Source organism: Rhineura floridana, chromosome 6 (assembly GCF_030035675.1).
Source record: "Rhineura floridana isolate rRhiFlo1 chromosome 6, rRhiFlo1.hap2, whole genome shotgun sequence".
Taxonomy (NCBI): Eukaryota; Metazoa; Chordata; class Lepidosauria; order Squamata; family Rhineuridae; genus Rhineura; species Rhineura floridana.
Genome location: NC_084485.1, coordinates 49976327 through 49999188, shown reverse-complemented (window position 1 = coordinate 49999188; position 22862 = coordinate 49976327). Strand labels below are relative to the sequence as shown.

At 41.0% G+C, this 22862-nt stretch overlaps 1 protein-coding gene across 2 annotated transcripts in view; it reads left to right on the top strand.

The window, feature by feature from the left end:
• Positions 1-238: 238 nt before the first annotated feature.
• IPO9 (importin 9) overlaps positions 239-22862 on the top strand; it is an 80029-nt gene continuing 57405 nt past the window's right edge. The window contains exons 1-5 of one of the 2 annotated variants that reach the window (XM_061631777.1): positions 239-564; positions 17884-17945; positions 19164-19250; positions 19480-19681; positions 21142-21230. In XM_061631777.1, coding sequence (XP_061487761.1) covers positions 417-564; positions 17884-17945; positions 19164-19250; positions 19480-19681; positions 21142-21230 — 588 coding nt within the window. In that variant the 5' untranslated portion in view covers positions 239-416. Of the gene's footprint in view, positions 565-7458; positions 7480-17883; positions 17946-19163; positions 19251-19479; positions 19682-21141; positions 21231-22862 lie in introns of those variants that run through there. The other variant, XM_061631778.1, reaches the window with a different exon arrangement.

The following is a 22862-nucleotide window of genomic DNA, read 5'->3' as shown; positions in this document are numbered from 1 at the left end:
GCAGCATCGGACTTCGGGTGGACAAATGACCTGCTTCTGCAAGACTGGCGAACTGCAATACCAGACCTGGCATCTGCTATTTGTCGCCATAGAGCCCGTAGAAAGAGGACAAACTTCCTCTGCTTTTGTGAAAGAACTAGCAAAGGCGGCTTACTTTCCCGTAATGTTCACCCGCAGGTTCCTATCTGGGCCGCAGGGGGCGCTCTTCGGGAACCGCTTCTCGCTGGATTCTCGCAGACGCCGCTCTCTGTGTCACTTCACGTCATTGCGTGCGTATTTGGCGCGCGGTGGCGGCTGCCGCGGCCCTCAGCCCGCCTGGTGCCGCCTTCCCTTTCCTCGCACGCGCGTTCTTCCACGGAGGTTCTTCCGTATCTTTCCTCCTGCTCAGCGCGGCGCTGCCTGGAGGGCACAGGAGGATGGCGGCGGCGGTAGGCGGGGGGCCTGGGCCCGTGGCTCAGGGGCTGAAGGAGGCGCTGGTGGAGACCCTGAACGGGATCCTGTGCCCGGTGCAGGGGGTGCGCGCCGCTGCTGAGGAACAGGTGAAGGTGTTGGAGGTGACCGAGGGTGAGTGTGCTGCCTGGATTCCTGCGTCTCTCTTCTCATCCAATGCGGGCTTCGGCCTCCGGAGTCTCTCCAGCCAGGCGCGATGGGTAGAGAGGCAGGCAGGACGGAACCGTGCCTCGTGTCTCAATTCTGGGTGGTTTAGTCCCTTTTTGGGTCTAGAAGAGAATTCGTGCTTCTTGAAAAAATCGGGGGGCGGGAAAACTCGCACCCTGCTAATGTTGCCACCGTTCACTTCAGTGCTCCGTTCACTTCAGGATTTCTCTTCTTTTCTTCAGTCTTGGAGATATCAGACTTCCTTTTCAGATCGTTCTTCTTTTCCCTCAAGAGTTGTTTACAGTGGCTGCGTTTCTCTTTTTGCACCCATCATGCAGGGCACAAGACCATTGGCCTTCTGGAGGGTCATAGCCTGACCTAAGGTGTATCACAGCAGCGATACTACCTCTGTATACAGTGTGAACTTAAAAAGTGGGTCCCCAAACGCATGTTTGGGCTAGCGGTGGGTCTTTGGTCTGTAAAGGATGGGGGTTATTGGGCTTGACAGTTCCTGATGGTTTGAGGTAGGGTGAATTATGGAGATGGATGATGCTTCACTTTGGTGACCTGCTGACATTATTCTGCTAAGCAGTCTTAAGGGTTTCCAGGCTACATTTTTAAGAAGTTAAAGGGTACCATTGAACTGAGTGGGATCCCTGCAGTAAACTGATTGCCGTAAAGGACTCCATACAGCTGGGTTGTATGTGTGGTTTTTATCTAATATGAATTAATGAGAAAAAGCTGTGCTGAGGGTAGTTGTCATTAAGTACAGTAGTATCAAACACAGAGATATGGATCTTTAGTCTTACACAGAAATGTTTCCAATTTTTTTTCCTTCCTACTCAACACCAACATAAATGTATACTGCCATAAGCTGAGGGATGGAAATCTGTCCCCACCCCCCTCACTTCTCCTTTGGACCATTTTTACGCTCAGTGTGGTAAGCTAGCAATGTCAGTTGCCCAGTTCATAAATAACCCCACATTGATCATGGTCTGCCATGTGGATTGATGGAGATCAACAGTGGCTGAAGCATCCTGCATATATCTGGATTGCAAAGTTTGGAAGTTCTGGGACTGCCTAATTTCCAAGTTAGACTTTTAAAATGTGCTCTAAGATACATTTAAACTTCATAGATTTAGGAGTGTAGGATTGACTCAGCAGTTCCTTAAGCATAATAAAATGGTTTTGTTTAATGGAGAGTGTTAGTATAAGATCAGAAGTCAGTATTCTGACTTGTTAAAATATGCTTGTGCATAGAGTTATAACGAGCTTTAGCTTCATCACCTGTGGAACAAAAGTTCTGTCTCTATGTGGCTATATACGTGCTACAATGTTGTTGGATCCAGTTCCCATCATTCTCAGCCAGTATAGTCAGTGGTCAAGGGCAATGGGAGTTGTAGTTTAACAATATCTGGAGGGCACCAGGCTCCCCAACCCTCTGCTAAGGGAATGAAATTCCCCTGCTGAAATTCCAAAACAGAAAGAATCTGCTTTAGTTTTATCTGTCCTATAACATGCTTATAAATTAGGAATATTCCATTCCTGTAAACCTCCCAGAGAGCTTTGGCTATGGGGCGGTATATAAATGTAATTAATCAATCAATTAATTAATTAATTGATATTCCAAAATTATTTTTCTTTAGCAAATTCAAATATTAAATCAGTATTTGTGAAATTTAGCCCTGTTCCCTCTCCTCCACTTCCACAACAGTAACATAAATGACTAACGAGGAGAAAATTCCTGGGATTGCAACATGATGAGTAGGCAGACAGGACTGCTGCTGGATTATTGTCATGCAGGCAACTAGAGCTGTAGAAAAAAGAGATAGCTGCTGTAGAAAAAAGAGATAGTTGTGCCTGCTTCCAGAAGCAGGTCATGAACAATATAGCACTTCTGTGAAGCTGTACTTGTTGTTTGAAAGCTGTTATTGTTTGAAGGGGAAGTACCAATATTTCTGTGTATTTGAACTACATTTTCTCTTTTAAGCAGTATGGCTATGCCACATCAAAGGGATTTCCTTCAGAAATCCTGTTAAAATCCTCTGATGCCTCTCCAAAGGTGGTTTCTATCAGTTGATGAACTTGTGTCTCTGGCTCAGCTTATGTGGAAACGTCTGTTGAGTAAACTACAAATTTTTGTTGAGGTATTGATGGAGAGAGCAGAAATCTTAAATCTTACAAAGAAGACAGAGATGACATTTTGAAAATGTCCATAATCATTGGAATAGAACAAAGGAAGTGCATAGCTTTTTGAGAAGGGTTATTCAAGAACAACTTGAGAGTTCTTGACATAGGAGTAAGTCTTAAAGATTTAGAATTTAAGATAAGAACAACATTTTACATGTTTTCTTTGTAACTTATGTTGCTTTATCTGTATCTGTCATGTAAGCACATCCCTTTGCTTAACATATTTTTAAGTGCTGATAGCACTGATAGGAATGTTGGATTGAGTCAAACTTACAACACACATGGTTATGGGGGGACTTTCCCTACAATTATGTAAGGATTGTGTTCCACTTTAAAAAATAAACTTGATAGGCTGTCACAATAGGATACTAGCCTGAAGAAAACTCTAGGCTGTCTGACTTTTTGGAGGGATTTCTAAGTCCAAACATCAAAAATCTCTACCCTTAAGCTGAGATGTAGAAATATTAAACAGGAAGCTTTGGATTTACTTTCCCAAAGCCCAGAGGACATCAAATTTTGTGAACAATCCTTAAAACACAAAGGGGTAACTTAACCATATTGTTTAGCTTGTGGGGAAGATTTTTATGAGAAATTCCACAGAATTGCCTTTTAAAACCAATGAAGCCAAATGTCAAACTATACAGAATTTTATTTGGCAAAGTGAAAGGTGGGGGAGGGAAAGAAAGAGAAGTCAAAGACCCCACACATAGACTTAAAATGAGATAAGTCAATCTTAATTTAGCTAGCTACATGTTAATTTCTTGAAGAGTCATGGGTTTCCAAGCATATGCAGAACCCCTAGCAGAAGAGAGGTTCATAGAGAAAACATCTTTGGTCATCTGGTTGGATGGTTTCAAGAGACAAAATACTGAGTTGATGCTTCTTCCATTGATGGAAACTTGAGCCAAATGAAACCACATTCTGAATGAAGGCAAATGGTTGTTTGGCCAATTGTGAGATTATGCTCCATCTCCAATGTCAGTGATAGCTGATCAGAAATTTATTTTGAAACTAGAGTCCCCTTCAACACTGCTTTTATATTACATAAAGACAAGCCAGTTCAGATTAGCTGGCTCACTGGAAAAAAGAGATTAATCTGAGAATGTATGACTGAAGATAAAACCCAGAATGTTTGCCTATTCAAGGCTCACCACAAGCAAATTGGCAGAGGTGCACGACTGCAAACACTTGAAAGGGCACTGTTGGTCTTTTCAGAATATAGGCGCTCATGTGCACACACACATAGCCCCACCTACAAATCCTATGAATCCTAACACATTTCTGATAGATCCCAAGTGCCCAAAGCCTGTGTGCTCCTAGCTGCAGGGAACATTTATATGGAGCTGGTAGTAGCCAAGATGAGCTGATTGCTGCTTAGAAGATCTGAGGTCAGTGCTCCTGTTACAGAACAAATGAAGCTTGCTCATTCCAGGAGTGGCAGCTTCAAGTGAGCTTGGGAAGATGTCACACTTCCATTTTTAGCAGTAAGCCTGTGATGTGATCATGTAATGGCATAGTATGGGGCAAGGGATCACCACTGAGCACTCTGATCTGTCTTACCTTACACCCTTCCTTCATAATTGTCACATTTTCATCCTGCTGCTTCTGAATAAATTATCTGTTTTTATGTATTGTATACTAAAAGAAGTATTATTTGACAGAACCTGCAGAATTGTGTTATACCAAAACCAGAAACACAGGCAAAATTAACAGTAGCTTGCCCTAGCAATTATTCAAGTAAGCTCTTTCCTGTCCAAAGGGCTCTGAATTAAATTATAATAGTTGTGATCCTAATGATAGTTAAGGCGGGTCTTGCAATGGGGTGGAGATAGCCATTACAGATGAATTCAGCTTCCCCAGTCACTCAGGATTGAAAACTGGGACATTTTTATACCCAGGTCACAGCCAGGGATACTCTTTAAAAGGTCATTTTAATGTGAGATTTAGTGAAAATTGTTCACTGCCTTAAGTAGTAACCTTGAGATTAGACTAGTGTGGGGCATTCTACTTAAGGTTGTTCATGAAGAGTATTTGGAAGCTTCAGTTGGGATAGCATATGATAGCACCGCATTTTACAGAATGCTTAATTTATCTGTAAGAGCATGTGGAGAGCTATCCCCATTGTCCTGCAAGCTCTTCTTATGTCTACCTTTTCATGACAATGCTTTATATGTGCATAGAGTATATATTATGTGTACAGGGTAAATTGCTAAGGGGTGTTTTATTAAGTTGTTTATGAAGCCCTCAGAATGAAACATGCTAGAAACTGAAATAGAAAGCTCCCGATGCATGTGTTTGTGAGAGCAAAGCAATACAGACTATAAGATGGAGCATTATTAAAAGGGACAATCGTGTTGCTGTGACAACATCCACATACAGTTGAAGAGACAGTTTGCATTCTCTGCATAGAATCTAAAATTGTTACTTTTCAGAAAGTGGTCACAATGCAAGTTGAAAACTTAGTTTGAGCGTTGTTAGGGGAGTTGCAGAAAGGGAAATCAGCTTTTGGACCTATTTGTATCTCTGACCCACAGCACAGTCCTATGCATATTTACTCAGAAGAATGTCCCACTGTGTTCAATAGGGCTTACTTCTAGATAAGCGAGCATAGAATTTCGTTCCTGTTTAAACAGAAAAAAATGAGAGTTTCCTGTCTTCTTTCTACAACACTGTTACATCTGGCGTGGCAAGAATTCCTATGTAGAGCAGAAATAACAAAAGAGAAATAAGTGACAGATCCACCTTTTTGGTTTGAAATACAGAAGTGGTTCTAATGCCTCTCTACCAAAAATGTAAAAAAATATGTTTCAGAAAACTGATACTGTTGACCTTTTACTTAATATTTGTGTAACACAATTTGAGTAGTAAAAGCACTTGGCATACATTCTCAGTAATCCTTTGTTGGACTCCTAGCTTTTTAGCATTACGCTAGTGCTCTAAATTAAGGAAGGGTTAGTGGAATTATCCCCAATATTGCAGTAAGGAGAACTTTAGAACTGCCTGGGCTGCCTTCAGTCTTTCTTGGCCTACTCAAACCACCAAGGTGTTTTAAATATATAAAGCAAGGGTGGCTAACTTACAGTCCTTCAAATGTTGTTGGACTGCAACTTCCATCACCCCAACCATTGACCATATTGGTTGGAGCTCATGGAAGTGGGAGTCCAACAACATGTGGAGGGTCACAGGTTAGTCACTCCTGGGGTAAAGCAAGAGTGCATGCTCAGAATCTATTGGCATGACAAATCTGTGCTAGATTATCCTCAATATACACCTTTTATAACAAGGTCTTGCTGGATTAGATCAAGACCCATCCAGTAAAGCATCCAATACGAGAATGTCAGCAACAAGAAGGTATTAAGGATGTCATACCTGCTGTTACGTGGTTGTTAAAGTATTTGGTTTCATTTAAAACATAATTTGGATGCAGTATTGCTTCTCAGTAGTGATACAGCTTTGGTTCATTATAGAATAGTGATAGCATAGTTTGAACTTTATTGTAAAGAAATACCTTATTTTCTCCAAAATATTTGTGTCTGTTTTTCTGTTTCAGGGGAAATATTCAAAACAGCTAACAAAGTATAATCGACACAGGAGTACATATTTAAATTTTAAAAAGTGAACACCATTTTAAAATATTAGCAGTCAATAAAGTCATTTAAATGGCAGCATCAACACCCTGTTATTAAAATGCAGCATCCAGAAAATCTTTTGTAAGATGTATGTTTACTATCATCAGAGCAAAAAGTACCTCTTTTGGGAGGGTGTTCAGTGATATTTGTGTCACAATAAAGGAGATCCTGCCCATCTGATTCGCTTGCCTCACTTCTGATGGTAGAGGGACATAGAAATGGGATTCCAAACTTGACTTTCATGTTTGGCTGGGTTCTTATAATGGTTCTTGATACCTGTTTCTACGCTGTTTAAGGCTTTAAAAGTTTTTTTAAAAAAACACTTTGAATTGAGCCCAAAGACAAATTGGTAACCAGTGAAGATGGGCTAATATCGGACAGAGATTATTCAATCTGTGATCCCTAGTTAACACGTTTGTTCAAAATGTAGCTGCCAATTGAAGTTTCTGAGTTGTCTTCAGAGGCAGCCTATGCAGCATCAATGTAATCTAATCTGGATTTTACTAGAGCATGAATGACAGAGGCCAGATCTGATCTATAGGAAAGCACCAACTGATGATGCACCAGCTGAAATGGTAAAAAGTTTTTCTAACCACTATCGCTACCTGGCTGTCTACGTGCAGAGCTGGATCCAGGAGTCTCCAAGTTTAAGAACCTGATGTTTAGAGGAGTGCAATCCTATCCTTTATATTTGCCTCCAAGTTACCAGCCTCCTCATCCAACAATGTTTCTTTTTTGTCTGGATTCAGTTTCAGCTTGCTTGCCCACTACCAATCAAAAACTGACACCCAATAGTGCTTCAGAACCTCCACAGCCTCCCTGAGCTCAGAGTATTCCTAATTTATGGTTACAAGCAATTAGTGGTCATATAATGATTCCACTATCTTGGAACTTGAAAGGGAAAATTGCTTTCCAATTCTCACTTGAGGTTTTCTGGATCTCTTCCAGTATAGCCCAAAACAGTATTCTTCTGCGAAGGGAGAACCCTCGGGGATCAAGATTCAGTCGTGAGCATGTGGTGTGTTCACTGAGCCTAGCTGATGGAACCTGTACTTGGACAAAGGCCAGTTTTGCAATTTTTTACTACTAGTATTGGCTTTGGTTCTACAAGTAGTTTGAGAAAATGTATCCATCTGAATATTTCTGAACAAAAGTAGCTTTTGATTAGGATGGTCTTCTTTTGATTAGGATGGTCTTGCTCTTACCATAGGAACCATGTCCCATGAAAATTCAAGAGCAAGCAAGAAAGATGGGCACCTTTTGAATTTTTCATTGCATTCTTCATGTCAAGGGTGGGGAACCTTCAGCCTGTAGACCTCCCTATTTGGCCTGCCAGGCCACTTTGGTCAAGCCACACCTACCTTCTCTACACCTTTAGTTTATTTATTTATTTAATTTAATTTAATTTATATACCGCCCTAAGCCCAAAGGCTCTCTGGGCGGTGTACATAAAATAAAAACAAGTACAATATATAAATACAATAAGTACAATGAATCAAAAACCAAAAACAGACAAACAATACAAGAACCAAACAACGTCAAAATACAAAATAATGCTAAAATACTGTAAAATACACTTTAAAATGCCTGGGAGTATAAAAAGGTTTTCACCTGGCGCCGAAAAGATAGCAGCATTGGCGCCAGGCGCACCTCATCAGAGAGACCATTCCATAGTTCGGGAGCCACAACTGAAAAGGCCCTATTTCTAGTCACCACCCTCCGAGCTTCTTGATGAGATGGAACTCGGAGGAGAGCCTTAGATGTTGAGCGCAGTGTACGGGTAGTTTCATATTGGGAGAGGCGCTCCACCAGGTATTTAGTAAAGTGTGGGACACATAAGGTCCCAGCTGGGCCAAAAAGGCAAAGCCCTCAGCAAGGTACTTTGAAGCCCCAACTGTCACCTGATAGTTGAGGCTTCAAAGTACAGCTTGGGGTTTTCTGCAAGCACAGTCAATAAATTGATTGTCAAGGCTTGAAAAGAACCCTGCACAGCTGAAGCCCTGACAAGCAGCTGGGAACAGCTGCACAGAGAGCAATTTGTATTCAGAATGCTAAAGGAAGTGTTTTGAATACAAACTGCTTTCTCTGCAGAGGGGAAAATGCTCAGTTTCTAAGGAGTATGCCTCCCAGACACTGCAAAAGCACTCCCTGTAACCAACAATCAGCTGATTGGTGGTTACAGGAAGCCTCCTTGAAGTGCACTCCTAGTGCCAATTACCTGATTGGTATTAAAAGCACATCTTCAAGGTGGTTGCAGTAACCATCAGACAGCTGATCGGTGGTTACAGCAACCTCCTTTGAATGTTGACAGGTGTCAGTTGTGATGTTCCTGCTTATATTGTAAATATGGTAAGTGCTGGTTATATAGAAGACATATGGTAAGTGGAGTGAAAGAGGAGGGGGGAGTACATGAGCAGTAGAATGCTGGATGATTGGCTGAGCGTTTGAATGGCTGGGAGTATAAATGGAAGAATGACAGTTGAATTGAGGGGGTGTTTAGGTGGTGAAGTAGGGTGGAGAGGTGTTTGAGAGGTGAATTGTAAGGTGAATTGAGGGGGTGTTTAGATGGTGTTTGGTGTTGTTGAGAGTGAGTTGGAGTTCTGAGGCAATTAGTAAGAAGTAAAGTACAGAACAGAATATAGATAAAGAAGCATGGCTTCTGCAAGGGAAAGTCCTGTCTCAGTAACCTATTAGAATTCTTTGAGAGTGTCAACAAGCATATAGATAGAGGTGATCCAGTGGACATAGTGTACTTAGACTTTCAAAAAGCGTTTGACAAGGTACCTCACCAAAGGCTTCTGAGGAAGCTTAGCAGTCATGGAATAAGAGGAGAGGTCCTCTTGTGGATAAGGAATTGGTTAAGAAGCAGAAAGCAGAGAGTAGGAATAAACGGACAGTTCTCCCAATGGAGGGCTGTAGAAAATGGAGTCCCTCAAGGATCGGTATTGGGACCTGTACTTTTCAACTTGTTCATTAATGACCTAGAATTAGGAGTGAGCAGTGAAGTGGCCAAGTTTGCTGACGACACTAAATTGTTCAGGATTGTTAAAACAAAAAGGGATTGCGAAGAGCTCCAAAAAGACCTCTCCAAACTGAGTGAATGGGCGGAAAAATGGCAAATGCAATTCAGTATAAACAAGTGTAAAATTATGTATATTGGAGCAAAAAATCTGAATTTCACATATACGCTCATGGGGTCTGAACTGGCGGTGACCGACCAGGAGAGAGACCTCGGGGTTGTAGTGGACAGCACGATGAAAATGTCGACCCAGTGTGCGGCAGCTGTGAAAAAGGCAAATTCCATGCTAGGGATAATTAGGAAAGGTATTGAAAATAAAACAGCCGATATCATAATGCCGTTGTATAAATCTATGGTGCGGCCGCATTTGGAATACTGTGTACAGTTCTGGTCGCCTCATCTCAAAAAGGATATTCTAGAGTTGGAAAAGGTTCAGAAGAGGGCAACCAGAATGATCAAGGGGATGGAGCGACTCCCTTACGAGGAAAGGTTGCAGCATTTGGGGCTTTTTAGTTTAGAGAAAAGGCGGGTCAGAGGAGATATGATAGAAGTGTATAAAATTATGCATGGCATTGAGAAAGTGGATAGAGAAAAGTTCTTCTCCCTCTCTCATAATACTAGAACTCGTGGACATTCAAAGAAGCTGAATGTTGGAAGATTCAGGACAGACAAAAGGAAGTACTTCTTTACTCAGCGTATAGTTAAACTATGGAATTTGCTCCCACAAGATGCAGTAATGGCCACCAGCTTGGATGGCTTTAAAAGAAGATTAGACAAATTCATGGAGGACAGGGCTATCAATGGCTACTAGCCATGATGGCTGTGCTCTGCCACCCTAGTCAGAGGCAGCATGCTTCTGAAAACCAGTTGCCGGAAGCCTCAGGAGGGGAGAGTGTTCTTGCACTCGGGTCCTGCTTGCGGGCTTCCCCCAGGCACCTGGTTGGCCACTGTGAGAACAGGATGCTGGACTAGATGGGCCACTGGCCTGATCCAGCAGGCTCTTCTTATGTTCTTATGTTCTTATGTTCATATGCTTGTGAAACATTCTAAAGGTAGTTTTGTTATTTCTAATTCTTAATAAATATATTTCTTGGTTAAACATAAGCCTGATTCCTTCAGCTGGGAAACACATACCAGGGGGGATAGCAAGTAACCAAGGCTGAACAGTTGTATCGAATGGTGGCAGTGGCAGATCGGAGGAAAGTGTATCCAGTCCCACAGAGAAACCCAGGGCTGTATGCTTCAGTGCAAGAGGCTGCAGGGGGGGTTGGAAATTACCTATACCCATAGACACAAGGTATCGAGATAGCCAGGCAGAGACTAGGTACAGTCTAAAGGTTATAAGAGATATAGAGTGTGGGGTAGCAGGGGGATTTGTTGAAATCTGTGCTAGAGCTGTAAAGGGTAAGAAGAAAACCTGACGTTCCTGTCTGCTGGTAGCCACAAGTGAGAGCTTCACTGGTGGTGCTGGGGAAGGACGTCACATCAGTCATCTAAAATTATTACATCAGGGTGGTCATGTGGGGGATGGGGGAGATAAGGATCTGGCCAGCAGTTCCCCACCCCTGCTTTATATTATTCCTTAACAGTCTTATACTTTATACATTGTTCTTCTTTAATTAAATGAAGGAGAAAGACCCATGAGAAGACTATAAATATGGGTTTAGCTGGCAAGAAAGTACCATTTTTTGATAAATTCTCCTAGCTGTCAGTTCAGTTCTATTGTAAGTAGTCAAAATGATGAGTTTAGAGCAAGGTTCTGGCATGGTCATTCTCTAGTTCAGAATTAGCTCACATCCACAAAGACTTAAATCTCCTTCAAAAGTTATTTAGTTATGCCGGCAGCAGTTCAAGGAAACAAAAATATGTTTGCAAAACATACAACAGTCTCGGTCTGGCCAACAATTAACACTTCTGAGGTTAGTTTGCAATTATTGTGTGAGTTAAATAGAAAATGCTTGGGAAATTAATTGTTTCCAACTCACTAAACTATACATAAATATCTGACTCCTGTATGGGTCCCAGGCTGTTTCTGTGAAGACAGCTGCTCCTTGTGAGGGGGAAAAGGTACCTTTTCTGTCTTTGACACATTAAGTCACTATTATACCATGTAACTTCAAGTAATAGACTATTCTCAAAAGCCACTCTTTTACAGAACTCTTTCACCTAGGTTCACACTTTATAAGACAAATCTAATTGGTCCAGTGTTTCCCACAGCCAACATGAGAAAGGGGTGTCATACACTTGTCTTTATATACCTGCGTGCATGTGTTCGAAACTTCTGATTCTACCAGATGCATGTTGTCCTCAGGTATTTCAAGCCACATACATGATATACACACTTCACATGTTTGCTGCAAAAAACATCAAACATGGGCTTGCTGTGTTAAGTGTGGGAAGCTCGCCTTTTAGTTCTGAGAGGCACAAAGTTAAAAAACTCCTCAGTTAATTCGATACAGCTCATTCCTTTACACTGAATGAGAATTAGAACAGTCTGATCTACTTCCCTTTGCTCAGGATGAAAATTGTTGCACTTGTTCTGACACTTTAAGTGAGTTATTGTGGAGAAAATGGGGGAGTTTAGAATCCTATTTCGTTAAAGGCTATTTGCTTATAGGTTTTACATGATTGGACTTTCCTGAGCAACCAGACTTATAATAAGTAATTCCAGAATGTTGGAACCAATGTTCTGGTTCCTCCTTATCCCCAAAGTCACAGAGTGGGCAATAGCAATTATTATTTTAACAGCATTTACAAATTTGTCAATAAAGGGTTTTTTTTGGGGGGGGGGAACATTTACAAATATGAATGAGTATATTTACTAAACTTACTGAACAACAGAGTATAAGGCTTTCACTTGCAGTTCACATGCTGAAGTAGTCTTAGATTCTGGCAGGCTGTGCAGCATGGCTTCTTGGCTGCAGCAGACTGGAGAAGCTGGCATCAGTTCATCCACATTCCTTTGGATCCATAGAGAGGAGGAGCAGTGCAGATGTAGTGATGCGAGATCTTCCTATTTCTACACTCACTTTTGATGGGCTTTGGTGGACCTTAGCTAGAGGTGGCACTGGTCTATAAACTGAATATTTTGAACTCTAGAGAATGTTGCTGGGGCTGCAATTGCTATGCAGGCCTGTGTTTGTGCATTAATGGTAGGATTGAGCAGAACTGCTTAAATGGTCCCTCAAATACCTAAGTCTCAAATGGATCTACATGGGTCAGTATTTGCCTTTTCATGGGTAAACAGACATTCCACAGGCTTTCCTAAAATGGAAAGGAAGAGAAGGCTAGACAGATCATGTTGTTGGCCAAGGAATCTAGCTAAGGAACATAGATTTAAAGCTGATCAGCATCCTTCCATTGACAGGTTTTCTTATCAGTTCCAAGTGATCACTCGTTGCCACACACACCTGGCATATATGGTATCATTTGATATTGATCAATACAAAAAATAGAATAAGCCTTTCAGAATGTTTTTAGATGTTATTTTCAGATTTTTAAAAATTTAGTGTTTTATTGAATTTTCAATAAAGCAAAACATCCAAAGAAAATCAAACAAGCAAACTAACGACCCTCCCCTGAGATTTAGGACTGACATTAAAGCACAAATACGCAGAATAACATTTCTTCTCCAGTAAGTTTGCGTTTTTAGAAGTTTAGATTGTTTTATTGCTTGTGTGTTTACTGGCCTGGGCTCCTTTGGAAGGAAGGGTGGGATATAAATTTAATAAATAATAATTATAATTATTATAATTTTTATTATTCAAATTATGTACTTGGTCTCCAAGCTATATTGAGCAGGTGCCATATTTGCCTACAAATCACATTTAGGTTTCAAATTGTACAAATTGTAGTTTCTCTGGACATCCTTTTTAGACCTCTTTTTATAAAAAAATATATGAAGGATATAATGCTTCTTTAGGACAATGCACTAAAAAGAAAAAGGAGAAATAGTTGTACTTATCTCTGTTTCTGAAGGACTTTTCAGTTACTTGTTCAGGTTCAAGATGCTTGTCTGTAACATAAATATTTCATTATGTATTTTATTAACCTTAAAGATATTTTGTATCATTCTTCAACTTATAGTGGATATGTGACCATTTTAGCATAAACACAATATTTGAGGAGTTCACATGATTGACAAGACAAGTATAATGCAGGATATGGCAATAAAACTGAGACTGAATCCTGATAAGGCATAAGTGCTGTGGGTAGTTCCCATGTCTGAGAATTAGGTGTACAGCCTGTTCTCGGAGGGGTTGCACTCCCTGTGAAGGAACAAGTTCTTAGTCTGAGGGGAGTGCTCCTGGGTTCCAACTAGTCACTGGAGTTTTAGGTGGCTTCTATGGCTAGGAGTTCTTATGACCAGCTTAACTACAGCTGTTCCCGGTTTGGAATAGCTTGGCCTCAGTTGTCCATGCTCTGGTGACCTCTGCCCTGGACTGTTATTGTAATGTGCTGTATGTGGGGTTGTGTCCTGCCCAGAGTGTGAATCACGAGGCAGAGATGAGGATGGAATTAATTCTTGTTTTATTAGGGTAATTGAAACATCAAAGGCAGCCCGGTTCATAGACTTGCTGTGCTAACTCACTTCGATCTCTAGCTAAGTTACTTAAGCATACTCTGCAGCATGTGAAGGAAGTTAACTCAGCACCCAGATCAGGGGGGTGCTACCTTAAGTAGGAACGGTCTTTGCCCATAATCTCTGACTCCTTTGAAGACCCTCCCTCTGGCCGAGGCGCTTCTCGCAACGTCTCGCACTGGGCGAAAGGGGGCACGTCTCTGCTGGCTCATCTGACAATACAGGCTTGATAGGTGCCAGCTCGGCTTCAGGAGTTGGGGATGTGTTTGAAGTTTCAGGAGGAGAGCTTGGGGGTTGGAGTTGGCGCGCGTACCAGGACATCCTCCAATGGCTTTGTTGAGGCATCTGGAGGTGGCGTGAAGTCTTTCTCGGCAGAAGAACTGTCCTTGGGAACTGGCACAGAGTCAACCACACCCCCTCCCCCACGGTCCTCGAAAGTGTCTACACCCGCTGATTCTTCCTCTTGCTCTAGCTGAGGGATCTGCATCTCATCCAGCCCCCTTCCTTGATTCCCCTGAGGGAGCTAGGGCTTGACAGGTTGTCCTTGAAGACAGTCCAGAGGGAGAAGCTAGTGCAGAATGCAATTGTTAGGTTGACAGATGCGGCAGCTCGATAAGATCATGTCTGTAGAGTACTGTACTGGCTGCCAGTGAGCTAGTGGACCCAATTCATGTATTAATGTTAGTATACAAAGCCCTAAAAAGCTTGGGACCCAAGTGCTTAAAACAATGCCTTCTCAGATATCAACCATCCTGGGCCCTACGATTAGCAAGCAAGGCCCTGTTGGTGGTGGCGCAACTGGGGATTTGTCTGGTTGGTGGTGACCCATAACAGGGCCTTCTTGGTGGTAGTTTTCTGTTTGTGGAATGCCTATCCTAGTGAGGTGTGTCAGTCTCCCTCATTATTAAATTTTAGGAGAAATTTGAAAATATTCCTGTTTACCCAGGCATTTGATGTCTGAAAGATCTGTCCCTGGCCATCCTGAAATTATTAGTTTAAGTGTAGGTGATTGCTTTTAGGAGTTTTTAATTGTTTTTAGGAGGTTGTTTAACTGTTCTTAGATTTTAATTGTACTGTTTTTGTATTGATATGTTTGCTGCACAGGGCTCCTTTGGAGAAAGGGCAGGATATAAAGTTTAAAAATAAATAAATAAAACTTTGTAAACCTTGTAAGCGTGTGTTTCATTTCTTTATGTAGCCCACCTGTTCCTATTTTTGGTACTAGTTAATATCAGCGTATTTAGAAATGATGGCAGTATTTTGTGGGATTCAAAGGAGAATAGTCCACAAGCCTCTATAGTTCTGAAATAAAATGTGGTTTAACTCATTGATCAGTAGGTATTTTCAAGAGACAGTTGCTCCACATATTTTTGATCTATAACAGTACATGTATCGTGCTATATACCGCCTTTTGTTTCTGTTTAAAGCAGTGGTGGGGAACTTTTTTTCCTGTTAACGGCCACATTCCTTCTGGGGAAATCTGTCCAGTGCTGGTGCCAAAAAGTGGGTGGAGCCAGAGCAAAAAGTGGGTAACCGTGACTGCCTGCCTGTCACCCCATTTTTCTCTGCTGTTGAGAGTGGAGTGGGAGAAAGTTAGGGTTCACATCAATGGCAGGAGAACCATTTTCCTGGTTTGTAGAAAAGTGATTAAGGTCCACTTACAAAGAAAGGAAAGGGTTGTCTTGCTTGAATGTTCTGCATACAAATTAGGTCTCTGAAGATACCACATATTTTGGCAAAATAATGAGCACATGGGATAGGGAGCAGAAAATATGTAACAACTTTGCTACAAATCAGCATCTCCCTGTCAAACAGCTAGGGAGAGGGAAAATCCTGACAAGAGGAAGAAAAGTCTTCCTCTTTAAACCTGCCCAGCTGACCTCCTCTGATACTAATGGCCCTAGCTGGAGCAAGCTTCTCTGGCGATCATGGGTGAGTGGGTGGGTGGCTCATTTCTGTCTCACTCATACATATGACTACGTCTTCTTCACACATACTTCCTGTCTCTCCATCTCACTTCTGTCTCACTCACACGTGACTAAATCTCCCCCCCTCTCTCTCACACACACGTCTTACTGTCTCTCCATCTTTCACACATTACTTGCAAGGGGAGACTTGTGTAGTGATTGACGGAAGGAGGAGGTGATAATCTGCAGAAAGTGGACAGAGTTGCTGAGAATTCTTGAAAGCAGTACTGTAAAACAGGAATTCTCAAATGGTGGTCCACGGACAACTAGTGGTCCACGGGCTTCATTCAGGTGGTCCACGGCTTGTCCACATTACATATTCATGTTAGTTTTAATTGAATTTTCATTGCTTCTTTTATTTCTTACATTGTATTCCAATTTGCATTCCATAGAATTCAAATGGCAATCTAATACAATTTAAAAAATCATACAGCATCTAGCACAGAACATTACAACTGCTAAAACATATTATTATGTGGTCCACCAACAGCACCAGCAATTTTCAAATGCCTGAGGGGGAAAATGTTTGGGAACCACTGCTGTAGAGCCTGAGGAAGCACAGTAGAGCACTGCTGAGGGGAGGATGGAAGAGGAGTGGCAGAGTACAGGAAGAGCTGGGTGACACCACAGGGGGAAGGCTGATGGTAGAGATTGCTACGAAACCAAGGAACTCTTGACAGTATGACAGAAACAGAGATAAGCTGTTAATTTCGTGAATAACAGAGAAGAGCTATATCTCACCCAGAAGTTGTCCAAAGCCGATCAATCTGACAAATCTCCTTTTGCTGCAACAATTTAAACCAAGTAAAAAAAATAATAGAAAGAAGGGTGCTTGCCTGTTAGTCCGTTCTCTCTTTAAAGAAAAGATAAACGTATCGCTTAAACAGATAGAGCTTGTTAGGAAGTCCGTCCGGCATTGTTGGCTGGACCTTATCTCATAAATTAATGAAATCCAGTCCTCCCAACAAAAACAGGCTTTTGAGGTTGATCTCTACGTTTCTCCCTGCCCGGGAGAAATTTCATCAGTCAAAAAAAAAATGTTCTGACTGATTATATATGAATAAGCTTCTTTTGAGGCGGGAGCCCGTCCCAAAAGCAGGCACAAGCGAAGTCACCCTTCCCGGAAGTCCTGTTATGAAGTATGTTCCAAGTAGATATGTGTAGGATTATAATTTCAAAGCTTCCATTTATCCAAGTAATTATTACTATTTATTTATTACTTGAATTTATATGCCACTTTTCCATACAAATATGCTCAAAGTGACTTACAAAAATGCAGATGACGACATCAATAGCGATCAATTCAAAAACATAACTGTCGTTTCAAATATTTAAAAACATAATCCAATAATAACTCCAATTAATGAACTTCTTGTTTTGTAAATTTTTTAGCTGAAATGTCTGGTACCTAATATGTTTAAAGAATGGTTATGAAATGCTGATTTTGCTATTGCTATTCTTGTGCATTGTATTTCTCCTTGTCTTGAAGGACTTAATGTGCAGCTTGAGCTCTCTGGCATGTTGCTATAGAACCTGTCTCATTGGAGATGTATTTCTTTTCATCTGTATTTCTGTATTGGTGGCAAAGTGATGGCAAATGATTATTTTCTTTAAATGGCTCAGATTTCTGGATTTAATCCTTTCTACTCTATTTTCTTTTACCTTTCTCTGTCACCTGTTTGGTTGAAAATATACTTTTGTCCTTAGGATTCGTCCATCAGGGTTTTTTTTCAATGAAATGGTTGGTAGAGAGAAGCCGTAAGTAGGGCAGGAACTGTAGGAAGTGGACTCAAGCAATAAAGAGTTGCATGTGAATCAAGTCCCAGTGTGGTTTCTTCATTATTATGAAACTGATGATACTGCATTACTAGTTGCTTATTCTTTCTCTTTTAATTTCAGAATTTGGTGTACACTTGGCGGAATTGACTGTAGATCCCCAAGGAGCGCTGGCCATTCGTCAGGTCAGTATTTCCCAAATAATGTGATGAAAGGAGTTGTTTTCTGAATAGTTTCCTGTGGTTCTTACAACAGGGTGAGCAACTAATTTAGTACAGAGGATGTATGCTTTCCTGCACTACAACTCTTCTCTCCTCCCTGCCTCTTCCACAGTGGTTAATGCCACAGAGCTGCATAAGCATCCCCCAGCAACACTTTCTAGAATCAACTGCCCAAGTAGGAGTGGAACCAGTGTAAAACAGCGCCCCAGTCCTCAACCCACAAAGCTAATCCAGAAGAATACAGTCATCAGTGGTATTGAAAGCTGCCAAGAAGTTCAAGAGAAATAGCAGGGGCACATTAACCTTCTCCTGGTATAGGTCATCCATCAGAGTGACCAAGAGAGTTTCATTGCCAAAGCCAGGCCTAATGCTACCTTGAACTGCACAAGGAAAGGCAAGATAGAAATATTTTAAATTAAATAGATCCAGAAGATCATTCTAATCTAAGAGATCCTGGAGTTGTATAGCAATAATCTTCCTGAGCACCTTGCCCAGGAAGGGATCATTAGCTATGCTGAGATAGAAGCAGAACATACTTAATACAAAATAATAACCTATTACTGACATTCTGGACATTTCCTGGCATAATTATGATCCTTTCTTGGGATTAAAATAGACAAGCTGACATGAATAAGCATGTCCAGTGTTTAACATTTTAAAGGTAAGCACATTTAAGTCCCTTTAAAATAAGTTGAGAGAGACTTAAACACATGCTTAAATCTCTCATAGAAATTAGTAGTGCTTAACTTCGGGTGGATCATGCCAATCCAAAGGTGTGTGACTTCACTGGAATATTGCTATCAGCAGACCTTCCCATGGTGGCATGGCCCCTCTTGTCTGAGTACATGGTATGTAAGACAGGGTGAGGTTCTTCTAAAAAGTGTTTTTTGTATCTATTGGAAATGTGCCTTTATCACTTTGACTATGTACATTTGCATTGCTTTAATCCTGAAGTGAGGAACACAATGAAATCCTAGCCATCTTTGCAAATGTGTATATATATGTTCTGTGGTACTGGTATCAAAGAAGCAGGCTGCTTCTGAACTAGCATGATTGTCTGACTTTGAGAGTTTTGTCCGTTTTGTGGGCAACCTAAGAGATTTTTTAAAAAGACACTTAAAATGAAGCCTACAGTTCCGTTCCACCTTTCTTGTTTTTCATCTTCCTTGTTTTTCTTCACAGCTGGCTTCTGTGATCTTGAAACAATATGTGGAAACTCATTGGTGTTCCCAGTCAGACAAGTTTAGACCTCCTGAGACTACAGAAAGGGTAATATTTACTGTAAATACTCAATTATATGTTGTCCAAGTTTAGAGAAGTGTTTCCTTGATCTCCATGTTAAAGGTACTTAAATGCATAGATTACTTTTTGTATAGGACACATCTTTGCTAGATATTTACTGGTATGTGATTAAAGATAGCACAGTATGTGCACATTCTACTGCCTTGTGCAAATGACTGTTGTATCTTGCTAAGTTCCTCCACCATGTTTTCCACAGGCAAAAGCTGCCATTAGGGAACTGCTTCCCAGTGGGTTGCGAGAATCAATTAGTAAAGTACGCTCAAGTGTTGCCTATGCAGTTTCAGCAATAGCTCACTGGGATTGGCCTGAAGCTTGGCCTGAGCTTTTCAATCTGTTGATGGAAATGCTTGTCAGCGGAGATCTGAATGCAGTGCATGGAGCTATGCGAGTGCTTACAGGTATGTGTGTATTGTGGGATCTTAGCTGGGTAGTTCTACCAACTTGACTTGGGGCTTCCAAGCCATTTTAATAGGTTTTTTTTTTAAAGATAGGAAACTTGATGTTCTGTACTCTTTCATTTGCCTTATAAATTACATAGTTAAAACTGAGGCCTATAATATTGAAAAAGTTTTAGCCGCTCTCCCCAACTTCCCCCTTGTACAAGTTTCTGGAAGCGGCTTAATGATAGAAGAATTTAGGTGCGACAGTGGATGAGGGTGGTGATTCCAGTAAATATCAGCAAATACAGTAAAACCTCAATTAATAAAGTAGATGTGTTCCTGGACATTACTTCTTTAACAGAAACTTTGATACTAGAGGTAGGAATAACATGAAAAGAATAGGGATAGATACATCTGCTCATACTTGGTGGGGGCAGGTTCAACAGGGGCTTTAAAGGGTGCCTACCCAGCACCCACCCACCCCTCCACCCCTTCTCTGAATGTATTGGATCCTTCCCTCCCAACCCTGGGACAAAGCAAGAGATCTCTTTAATGCAAAACAAAGACACAGGCTTGTCAGTTTCACCCTAGCAAAGCAAAGGCACAGACTTGAAAGTTTATCCACAGCAAAGCAAAGACACAGAGTGGTCAGTTTCACCTTAAAGCAAAGGCAGGGCTTGAAAGTTTATCCATAGCAAAGCAAAGCTGGTCAGGTTCACCTTTAAAAACGCCTTCATTAAAAGGAACTTTGTTCCTGGAGTATTTGTCACTCTCTTTGCATACAGTCACCAGGCTGTTAGACAGTGGGTATATAACCCTTGTGTTCAAAAATGCTAATTTAAAATGGAGAAAAATCCAGAACTGTTGGAAATTCTTACCCCTGCTGGGCTGGGCCTGCCTGCTTGTTCAGAAAACTATAATATAGAGTCAGACTGACAGTATTTTTGTAAGAGATGCTTCAAATTGAATCTTGTAGTCCCCTGTGCTGCCTGAAATTACATTGAGTTCTTGTATCTGAGTCGCATGAGATAAATATGTTAGATACTTTAGTGTTGTTTTTTTAGCAAATCAAGAGAAGCTGTGTATGCTAGCAAGAATCCAAGGCAAAAGGCAATCAATGATGGCTGTGTTCATGGACTCCACCATTCTGGATCTGGGAATTTTCATACTGAATTTACCAATCTGTAGAACTGCCAGGCCTGAGCCTTAACTGTATAATCTGAGAATTAGTTAAATGGATAATTTCAGAGCACCTGCACTTAAATGTTAAGTGGATAAGTTCAAAGCACCTGCACTTAATCCTGAGAAGGAGAGTTCATGCTTAATTCTGAATGACCTGTACTGGATAAAGACCTAGTTCTCACTGAGGATGTAAAGCTGTGGCTGGTGTAGAACAATATGAAAGTGACATGTTACCCCTGAATAATCTCTGAAAAGTAAACTTTATGTAAATATATTGTTACTTTGCTGTTTCCTAGAGTTTACTCGGGAGGTGACAGACACACAGATGCCCCTTGTAGCTCCTGTTATTCTTCCTGAGATGTACAAGATTTTTACAATGGCAGAGGTATGGGTGAAAATAGGTGACTTCCATCTGGTAGGAATAAGAAATTATTCATTAGAGGAACCTTCCTACCAGGGCTGTGGAGTTGGTATGCCAAACCTTCGACTCCAACTCCTCTATTTTTCTACTGTCCAACTCCCGACTCCACCCAAAATTGCTTCCAACTCCGCAGCCCTGGAAAGGGCTGTAAATGCCTTTTTAAATTGGAAGCTCTCATAGGAGCATTTTTATTGCTGCCTGAATATGCACTGATCTTGGCATCACACCATTTGTCTTCATCTGGGTCCTGTGTCATACACTGACACACAAAATGTTTTCCATCTTGAGTTATGGTGAAATGTTCAACTACAGCGGACTTCATGGGAAGCTTGTTTGACATTTTGAATTTATATTTTAAAAAATTTGTCAATCAAAATTTATTTTGAAGTCGGAGTCAGTACATTTCTACCGACTCCGACTCCACCCAAAATTGCTCCCAACTCCGACTCCACGACTCTGACTCCACAACCCTGCTTCCTACTAAGTATCAATATGTTTAGATCTGCTATGCTCTTGCAATGTCTATAGGTAACACATACTTCTAGATTGTACTTGGAGGTTCTGTAGAAAAGTTGAAATGTGAGAATGTGGAGAGAAGAATCACCTAGGCATGATTCTAGCCATACTACAGGAAGCTGGTGGCAACTTCTATATAGTATAGGAAGAACAGACAGCTTTGGGCATTGGTTCCATATTTCCAGGTCTAGTGTATAAATACATCATTAGCTGCCCCCGCACCACCTCCAGAGGCCCCCAGAGAGACAGTGCAGGATACTGTAGCTCAGATATGTGGACACTTGGGAACAGGGAGCAAATAAAATGGTATGAGGTCATAGAAAAGAACTAGTGGTAAAAGACAAATGCACTGTGAGCGACATTAATGAAAATAGAAAAAAAACCCTCTGGGATCTTTCTTATAGCATAATTGTGTAATGTTGTAAAAAGGGTTGCCTACATGAAACGTTTGTTCTTTGAGTAGTATTCTGCACAGTCACACATCTTGTATACTTACCCTTGGAAAGGAGCTGTTCAGAGGTCACTAGGATCATCTGTAGTCTGCACAGCAGCAATTCCATGTGTGACTGCATAGAAAACTATTTGTAGAAAAACAGTTGCAGGTTTATTATTTATAATTTCATAAAAGTATTTATATACTGACCTCTCGCAAAACATAAGGGTGGGGTAGAGCAACATAAAAACATTTAAAAGCAATACAAAACAATCATTAAAATGACTGTTTATAAAAGTATTTAAAAGGTTCGCAAACTGTTTTATATAATGGCTCCTTCAACTTATTTGCCGCTTAAGCCAATACTACTTCTGAGACCTGTTTTGTCTTTCCTGTGATTCAAGTATTTTCTCCCAGCATCCCCAAAACAACCCAGTCTCTAATTATATGATGGTGCAAGACAAATTTATTATCCCCCTGCCCCAAATTAGTGTGGTTCTTAATTTGGTTAAGAACTCAATTCTTCAGTAGAACCTGATATAGCAGAGCATACTTGACAGCAAATTAAATGTCAGAACATTTCAGCTAGGGGTAAGAATGTGCTTTCAAAAACTAGTTTGAAAATATACATTTCCCCTGTCTTAAAA